The sequence below is a fragment of the Vanacampus margaritifer genome, chromosome 12 (genome assembly GCF_051991255.1).
Source record: "Vanacampus margaritifer isolate UIUO_Vmar chromosome 12, RoL_Vmar_1.0, whole genome shotgun sequence".
Taxonomy (NCBI): Eukaryota; Metazoa; Chordata; class Actinopteri; order Syngnathiformes; family Syngnathidae; genus Vanacampus; species Vanacampus margaritifer.
Window position 1 is genome coordinate 636,025 of NC_135443.1, and position 9,000 is coordinate 645,024.

The window sequence follows — 9,000 nt, forward strand, 5'->3', positions numbered from 1 at the left end:
GAGGACTTCAGTATCCGGACGCTGTCTTTCCTTGACGGGACTTTTTCTTTGTTTTGCATGTGTGTGATATGTAATCGTGTGGTGTATGTTGTGCGTGTACGCGTGCACAAGGTCACAAAATCCCAAATACTAGGATCAAAATAAAGTGTAGCCCCTAAATCAAATCAAACAAAGCAGCCTGTAGGTTGAAGTTTCCACACTTTGACTCCTCATCAGCGCACCTGCTTTTCAATCAAGTGGGGCTCGTTCACGAGGCTGCGTGCACGCTATGAAGGCCGCTGTTTTAAACCCACCTGGCCACCAGGTGGCATCATTCCCAGCTGTCGTCTCGCTGGTTGAAACCTAGCAGTGGCTTTCTTTTGGTGTTTTCGACAGTTAAAATGATCCCGCCTCGCGGCTGCCATCCAGTGGAGGTCGTCAGGTGACCTGCGGCTTTTCTGTGACTCTTCCAGTCTCTCTATTGCTACCTGTTGAACAAGCACTTCCTGTTTGAAGCTTTGTGACTTTGATCCACCGTTACGAGTGGTCTTCGTCTCATGATGTCGAAATGTGAACTGTGTGCACTTCAGGTTCTTCTGGAAATGTCACCGCAAAGCCCCAAATGTTCGTAAGCAGTTTTTATTAGACAAGGCCACTAGATTTCTATAGCGCATTTTATACACATCATCTAAAAGCATGAACTAACAGAACAAGCAAAAACGACAAGCGTATCTTAATTCAAATGACTCAAAGAATGTACGACGACAATCAAAATGAGCACCAAAAAAACACATAAAACTCCGAGCCTGTTCTTCCATCACGTTGTATTCTTGGTCTCCAGAGGAACATCTTCTTGTCCTTTTGAACTACACGCAAACAAACAAACAAAGAAAACGGAAAGTGAGCAAACACGCTGACGCAGACGGCCAAAGTCACGTGATCCACCATGCGGGCGTCTCCACGTCCTGGACGGTCTCGGGCAGTTTGAGGTCGAGGGTCTCGGGCAGCAGCATCGCCAGCAGGCCGCAGAAGAAAGCGCCGACACACAAGACCACCTGGGGGAGGACGGACCACACGTCCTCCAGGAAGAGAACCAGAGGGGCCACGGACACGCCCACACGACTCAACACGCTGGTGAAGCCCAAACCGGTCTGCCTGGACGCAACACATTTCATTGACTTGCTCTTCAATTGGTGGAAGAACATACTTAGGCAATATTTCATATAGATCCTCCTCTAATGTAGCCTATTTTCATCACATTCAATAGTGGTGGCATATTGACGTTGCATAGACCCGCATGAGTAGTGATACCCACTCGTCGCCGACAGGGGGCAGCACATGACCAGGTCATCATCAAGTAAGACGCGTCCCACACTTCAGACGTGCTTTTCTCATGCGGCGATTGGATGAAAGCAAGCCGACCAGACGAGCCAATCAGAGAGCGCCTCACCTGAGCACGGTGGGGTAAAGCTCGTGAGTGTACAGGATGATGGTCGTGGCGGAGGCTTCCGAAAGCCCCTTGCCCAAAATGGCCACCGCAGAACGCAGCTGCCACACGTCTGCAAAGACAACAAGAGCATATTGGAAAAAAAGAAGCCACGCAGCTGCCTGACGACGCGAGCCCACTCATGCCGCAAATAGGAGTCCACACAAGATGGATCCCTCCACCGCTGAAAATAGACCCACATTCTCATGTCCGATTGAAAGGGAACCAATCGCGTCTCCATTGTCGGGGCTATTCTGTGCAAATGACGTCAATTAGCCCAATGATGGCGTCACATTTGTATGAAGTGCTGCCACCGCCAGTGAAAATGCTTTCAGTGACTTTATTGCCACTTGTGTTTTTGTCTCCTGCAGGTAGCAGCCGCTCGAAGGGTGCATATTAATATTATTGGCAACCGTCCGCCCATCCATCATCTGAAGCGCTGATCCTGTTCCTCAATGCACGAACATCTCATCTAACCTCCCTTGTAACTGCAGTGAACCATATTTACACAATCTTAAATATGATGTACCACTGATGTCAATTACATTTGATTGAAACGCCGCTAAAGTACCATCCTTATTTTCTATTCCCATGTAATGTTGCATATTTGCATTATATTTAAATACTAATAAAGTACCTCATTTACATGGTCTACACACTATTATCGACCATATTCACATCATGTTCAATGTATGCACCTCTTATGTAGCATATCTATGCTATATGCTCACACCTCTAATGTACCATATTGACATGATGTTTAATGCATATACTTGTAATGTTCTATATTTACATCATATTTAATGACTATACACCTCTGATGTACATTGTTGTGTATGTTCCATCCCCCTGGAATGTTTGATATTTTATCGACGTCTTTCTGCAAAACACGATATTGAACGTACGTTGCTGTCACGTCGCATCCTGACATTCTATTTAGTTGTTTTTTTTCGTAATGTGCGTCCCGTGTCGTACCTTCAGGCACGAAAATGTTGACGCCGATGCAAGTTGCCGTCAGCACCAGCGTGCCGACCAGGCACGGCCGGCGACCGATCCTGTTGATCAGGAAGTAAATCAGCAGCCTGGCGGGAACCTCCACGGCGGCGTACACGAAATGCGTCAGGTACACGCTGAGGCCGAAGCCGCTCAAGTTCAAGCTGATGCCGTAGTACGTCACCGCCGTGCCGTACCTGCCGCGCCGTTAGCATCCGTTAGCATCCGTTAGCATCCGTTAGCATCCGCGCCATATCAAGAGACAGAGGAGAGATGACAAATTGGACTTTGGTCAATTCAACACAAGAACAAAATTGCTTTTATGTGATATTAAATATAAACAGGTCATCTTCACATCATTTGATTCATCACGGGAAAGACACGTACACCATTTTTTGCTATGTATAAATGTGTAAACAGTCATGCTTGAAGTGCTATTCAAATTATTATAATTTTTTTTAATGTTTTTTGTTTTTGCTTGGATAACGCAAACTTCAGTGACCCCCTGAAATACACGTCTTGTATCGTCATGGCAAAGACGGGACAGCGTCGTAGCAACCATGAGAGTCGCATCTGTTGCCTTTCAAACTCTGAAAATCGCATCCATCGTCACAAATACGCGTTCAACTTATTGCACTCGAATCAAAATAACGGTAACGACATGCAATTGTCGAACTGTCTAATCACTAATTCATATCAAGCGCCAACTAGTTTGCCATCTGCTATTGTGTGGATGCAAAATGGCTGCCACATCCTGGCACTTGAGATCACAGATCCCTCTGGTGCACTGCAACAACATAATAAGGCTCCCTCCAGTGGTCTTAACGGTAAAGATATGGACAACATAAATACCGGAGAACATTAAAAAATTGTTTGTTTTTTTATCAAATGCTGCTCATTTAAATATCTGTAAAATTGATTTTCAAAACAAAATTCACTGGTTTTGTCTTTGCCGTTCTTGATGAAATGAAACGAGGATGAGCTCATTGGGGACAAGCCGCACCCACCACGCGATTCCGCTCACCAGCGAGATCTTTCTGAGCTTGGGCGTCTTGAAGAGGTGAAGGAAGGTGTACTTTTTGCTCTTCTTGGACTTTCCCGCGCTGGACAAAGCCTGCGCATGCACACGGACAGCGTTCACAAAGCTACATGCTAACATTACAACACAACATTGAGGTGTACGCACAACTTTTTTTTTGCTGGCAATAAAAATAATCGTAGAAAATAATCATGAAATATATTTTTGGGGTGAAAAGGGGGCCGTGGTTTTAGATTTATGACATTTATTAAAATGCAAATTTTTGAGATGAAAAAGGTTGTACTGCTGCGGGGCTATGTTATGGGATTAAAGTTGTATTTTTTTCAGACAAACAAAAATTGTAATATGACTTTTTTAATGTAAAACAAAAGCAAAAAAAGCCGCGTAAACGTACCTCCACTATGTCTTTGGATGCCAACTCGGGTCTTTTGTTGGCGCGGGCGCATTTGTTCAGGTACAGGTGCGCTTTTTCCACTTGAGCGTTAGCACACAGCCAGCGCGCCGATTCGGGCACCCACCTGGCAAAGCACAACAACAAGCACCAACATCGAAATCCAACATCGGTGCGCTCCAGACGTCCGTCCGTCCGGCAAAGGTCTGCCACTGACCGCCAGGTGAGGACGGCCAAGGCTAGCGGGGCGTTGACCGCCACCACCAGAGGGCGCCAGTCGTTGATGAGGAAGGCCAAGCCGGCCAGCAACATGTTGCCTAGCGACCAGGACAGGCTGCCAATCACGCACATGGACGCCCTGTGGGACGAGTTGACCCACTCGATGCCTGGAAGCCAAAACAATCCATATGCAGCATGGACAAAGTTGGGCGTTTCCAGGGGGAAGGGATCTTTGTATTACAAAATATAAAATAAATAAACAAACGTTAAATTAAATAAGAAAACAGTCATAACAGTAAGAAATTAATGGTGCATCCCCCCCCCCCACTAAAAAAGCCACAGTGTACCGTGATAAAATGGGTATTTTTTTGAAAGAGAAGTTCTTTTAAAAATTTCTTTAGAAATTTTTTACAGAGATGTGACAATATGTTTTTTTTTTTAATATATATATTTTTAAAGAAGAGTCCTTATAATGCAAAAAATAAATACAATCAACATGTAGTGCATGCTGCCCCCCTGGTGGTCAACACACGCACACTAACATGGGCGACGCAATCCCATTGAATCATCATGAATGATGCCCAGAAGGTTTAATTTGATTTAATTAAGTCATTATTGTATGTTTTTATTAAGCACAAAAGTGTAGAAAAGAAGTTTTCTCAAAAAGTCCTACAATGGCTCCCTCTAGTGGTAGACAAAAATCATTACTAGCCAGTACACTCACTGCACGCTTCAGCTGTTTGAATTTTTTGGTACCAAATATTCGCATTTAGTATCCATCCATTCATTTTCCTAACAGCTTCTAAAAACATTAAAGATTGCTAGATTAAATCAGTTTTTTTTTTAAAATATAAAAATTCACAAGTTGAATTATATTCAGAAAAAATGACAAACATTTTTTGAAGATACAAGTTGGAATATTATATGATTACATTTTTTTAATAGAAAAATATGATGAGATTAAAGTTGTATTGTTTAAAGAAAGATGTTTTAGTAAGAGATGAATGAAAAGGTTGAAGTTTTGTTAAAAAAAAAAAGAAGCCAAAGTGCAAATATTGCATGAAGATGAAAATGTTGCGATTTGTGAAAGTTGCGTCCTCACAGAGCGTGATGGTGACGAGGCTGACGCCGGCCAGCGCCGTCCCGCTGAGGAAGCGCAGTACGGCGAGCAGCACGTACGAGTCGGACCACGCGCTGGCCAAGCCCAACGCCAGCGACAGCACGTAAGAAAGCAGCAGGCTGCGTCGCCTCCCGTAGCTCATGCGCACAAACAGCACAAACAAGGGGCACCTAAGCACTACTTTTACATTCGACATGGCTATGTCCTTACTCAAAGAAGATTATTGCCATTTCAAGTTGATGTCAGGAAGGAGCGATTTGAGTTAAGAGCTTGGCCTCGGAACAAAAGTGCACTTGCAAGTGAAGGTAGATGGATTTTTTTTTTGGGGGGGTCGAAGGTCATCGTACTTATCAGAGAGCAGTCCAAAGAGGAGCGAACCCAGCATCAGTCCCAGGAAGAAAATGATGTTGATGGTTTGGGGAAGATGTTTTCGCTCGCAAACCAAGTCCCACTGATGCGACGACGACGACAACATGAAGAAGAAGAAGAAGAAGAAAAGTCCGCTCAGTCACTCATGACGGCGCTTCAGTCAGACGCGGCAATTATATTAGCAAAAAATATATTATTTTATTCTAGAAATATTTCATTAGGATGAATTGAATATAAGAAACATAGCAAAATAAACCGCATTAAATATCTATGAAGGTCATTTTTTGGAATGATAATGAACTTGAAATGCACATCCGCGCTTTATTTATTCATTTCTTTTAAAAGCGTTTCCAAAAAGATTTGTAAAAGGTGAGGTGGGCGTGGCCTTTGCCGCGCCGGTTACCTCGGTGGCGATGGTGCTGGAGAAGGTGGAATTGTCGTAAATCCAGCCGTGGAGACAAGGCACGGTGGGCGTGGCTTCCGACTGGTTTCCCGCCACGAGCGAGGGCGGCCGCACGAACGTCCCGCACGCCTGCGGCAGGCCGTCGTCGCCCAGCGGGACGGCGGAGGCCGTCGTGGCGTTCCAGCGGGCCACTTTGCAGCGGTGCGGCGGCACGGCGCCGATGAAATTGTTGAGCAGCAAGTTACACGGCAGCACCAAGCGCGAGCTCGCCATCAGGACCACCAGCAGCACCTGGAAGGGCCCGAAGGCGCCCACCTCGTCCAGGAGGGCGTCGAACGTCATCCCGGCCGGCCCGCTGCGATGGCACCGAAGACCGGACGTCCTCGTCCAAAAGTTGACCTTTGCACATCGCATTGTTCGACGTTACGACATCAATGACTCAGCCATTAACCCGCGCCCGAACAAGGAATCTGCTCTGCGGTCACAATCCAATGCGGGAAATTGCAACGCGCAGTCAAGAGTTCTAGATTTAAAAAAGAAACATTTTTGTATCTAGTCTAGCGACATACAAGCAGTTGTGCGTCGATGGCAAAATCTGCTTGTGTGTCGCCGGCCGCCACAAGTTTGCATTCAATTCAGCTGTTAAGCCTTTCGTCTTTCTTATTTCATTGCTGGTCACAGCAAAAAAAAGGTGCTTGGACGCCCAAGTGGCGACCACAGGCTAGCTTAGCACTAGCTAGACGCTACGACAATACCGACGGATTCACTGAACCAGAGCAAGAAAAAATGAAATCAGAAAAGTCACATTTCCCGCCTTCCTTGAATGTAGCAAAATATATCAGTGTTTATTATTTCTATCCAAGAATATGATTTTTAAAAGAAGACACTTTCAATCCCGTCCAGTTAGCGCAGGCACGATTCTCACCAGAAGGCCGATGGCGCTCGTCCCCGGACGTCGGGCCGCCTGCTGCCGTCCATTTGTCTCCAAAAGACGGCGAGGGGGAGCCTGCGTCACAGGAAGTGCGCGCTGTGGCCACCACGCATGGACCAAAAGGTCAACAGGTCACACACGCCTTCCCAAAAAGTGCGGCAACAAGCAAAAGTGCAGAAACGAAAGCTTGGATCGTCACTCTTCAAATTGAAAGACGATTAGAACGTCACACTTGATGCATTCCGGATCACAAGATCTTCAAAGCGCTTCTTTGTCTCACAAGAAGCCGGAATTTGCGCGATATCCGATTTCGATGTCGTGTCGCGAAATCCAGCCACGTTCGGCTCGTCCTGAGCAGGAAACCAAACAGGAAGCACAAATTGCGCCGCCGCAACGAGCCAATTTGGACTTCTCCAAGACAGAAAGCAATTTCTCTTTCATTGAGCGCAGGTCAAACATGGCGGATGAGCGCGTGACGCTTGCGTGAGACGCTTTTGTCCGGCGGAGAGCAACGATTGCCGGCGAGACAATTCCGAGGCGCCGCTCGGGCCAAACGGCCGATTGCTCGCCACTTCCTGCGCACGGACAAACCACAACAAGCGGACAATGGCTGCGTGGAGATTTGGGATGTGATGTAACGCGTCGCCGGGAGGTCGCCGGGAGGTCGCCTGCACACGCACACACCGTATAGCACACGTTACAAACAATTGCGCTCATCTGGGACGGACGAGAGCGCATTTTTCAAGGTCTTGCTCACTTGAGAAAATAAAGAACTCTTTTGGTGCCGCGTTTGTCTATTTATATATATTGAATTCATAGCAGTCACACATGCGGGTGATTGTTGTGTGTGCCAATTTAGAAGCAAACTAAAGTGTTGGAAGTGGCTTTCTCTTTTTGATGATGTCATGGTTGAGCAAAGATGCGGCTTTTGGGCTTTCCTGAAAAGCCACCGTTTTGGCGCTACAAGCTTTTGGCCCGACGGCGTCAAACAGTCCAGGCCAAAACTTTGGACACGCCTTCTCATTCAATACATGCTTTATTTTCATGACGATGTAAATTCTCACTGAAGGCATCAAATCTTTGACAACTTTTTTTTTCAGAAAAAAATAAATAAATCTATGACAACTAACAAACACATTTGGAGTTTATGCACTTAAAAAAACAAATAAATAAAAAGCCGCCCTTTTCTCTGATGACTCTTTTTTGCTCATTCTTGGCATTCTTTCGACGAGATTCAAAAGGTCGTCGTCACCTTCAAGGGTTTTTCAACCGTCTTTAAGGAGTTCCCAGACGTAAGAATGCCAAAAGTTTGCCAAAAAGTAACCAGAGAAAACGATGCTTATTTTGAAGAATCTATAATATAAAACATGTTCAGTTATTTCACCTTTTTTTGTGTGTTAAATAACGCCACATCATTTCATTCCTACTTTTGATGCCTTCAATGAAAATCTACAAAGTCAGCAGTCATTAGAATGAAGAAAATGCATTCAATAAGAAAGTGAGTCCAAACCTTCGGCCTGGACTGGATTGAAAACAAGACCGAACACTAAAACTAATAGAAAGGAATAAAAGCTAACAAACTTGCTCTAAAACCTATTAAAAACATATTTAACACAACTAAAACTAAACAAAAATAAATAAATAAAAACTTAAAAAAAGCTAACAAACTTGCTTTAAAAACTAAAAAGTAAAAAACTTCTTAAAACCAACTAAACTAAATTAAAATAAAAAGTAATTATAATGAAAACTTATGAACATGAAACAAATTGTTTGTGTGTGCAGGAAGAGGAAGGTCTTGGCAGAGTTCAAAGGTCGTCAAACACAAATGCAAGCCGTCCTCCAGCTGCGTAACGGCTCGGACCCGAGGGAGCGAGAAAAGCAAAACAAAGAAAATCATGGAAAAATCATCTTCATGTCTGGGACAAAATGTTGACGAGGGATTGACGTCAAATCATCCAATGCACAAACGAGGCGTCAAATCTCGCCTTTGTTTCAAAACAAACACGGAGAGCTTCAGTCATGGGAAAAAGACGCGTTTGTGCGTGCGTGCGTGCGTGTTGGGGTCCCAGC

At 45.0% G+C, this 9,000-nt stretch overlaps 1 protein-coding gene across 9 annotated transcripts; it reads right to left on the reverse strand.

Moving 5' to 3' along the window:
• Positions 1-602: 602 nt before the first annotated feature.
• On the reverse strand, positions 603-8,974 carry LOC144061242 (solute carrier family 22 member 7-like). 9 transcript variants are annotated; one of them, XM_077581506.1, is made up of 10 exons: positions 6,925-8,974; positions 6,000-6,398; positions 5,575-5,678; positions 5,210-5,364; positions 3,892-4,337; positions 3,466-3,572; positions 2,441-2,655; positions 1,430-1,538; positions 925-1,134; positions 603-845 (listed from the first exon to the last, which is right to left on the reverse strand). In XM_077581506.1, the coding sequence occupies exons 2-10, from the start codon at positions 6,339-6,341 to the stop codon at positions 797-799; spliced, it is 1,737 nt and encodes a 578-aa protein (XP_077437632.1). In that variant the 5' UTR covers positions 6,342-6,398; positions 6,925-8,974; the 3' UTR covers positions 603-796. The 9 variants fall into 9 exon arrangements, 7 of the variants coding, with proteins under 7 accessions (XP_077437632.1, XP_077437634.1, XP_077437633.1 ...); XM_077581508.1 differs by having other exon boundaries at positions 3,892-4,015; positions 4,106-4,274; positions 6,000-8,974; XM_077581507.1 differs by having other exon boundaries at positions 3,892-4,015; positions 4,106-4,337; positions 6,000-8,974.
• Between the last annotated feature and the right edge of the window lie 26 nt (positions 8,975-9,000).

Excerpts from the sequence above, each read along its gene's own strand:
- LOC144061242 (XM_077581504.1), bottom strand. The coding sequence starts at position 6,413 with ATGCGATGTGCAAAGGTCAACTTTTGGACGAGGACGTCCGGTCTTCGG. Across the intron at positions 4,338-5,209 it reads CCTCGTCACCATCACGCTCT|ATCCCTTCCCCCTGGAAACG; the intron begins GTGAGGACGCAA and ends TGTAATACAAAG. Across the intron at positions 3,573-3,891 it reads CATCCAAAGACATAGTGGAG|GCTTTGTCCAGCGCGGGAAA; the intron begins GTACGTTTACGC and ends GTGCATGCGCAG.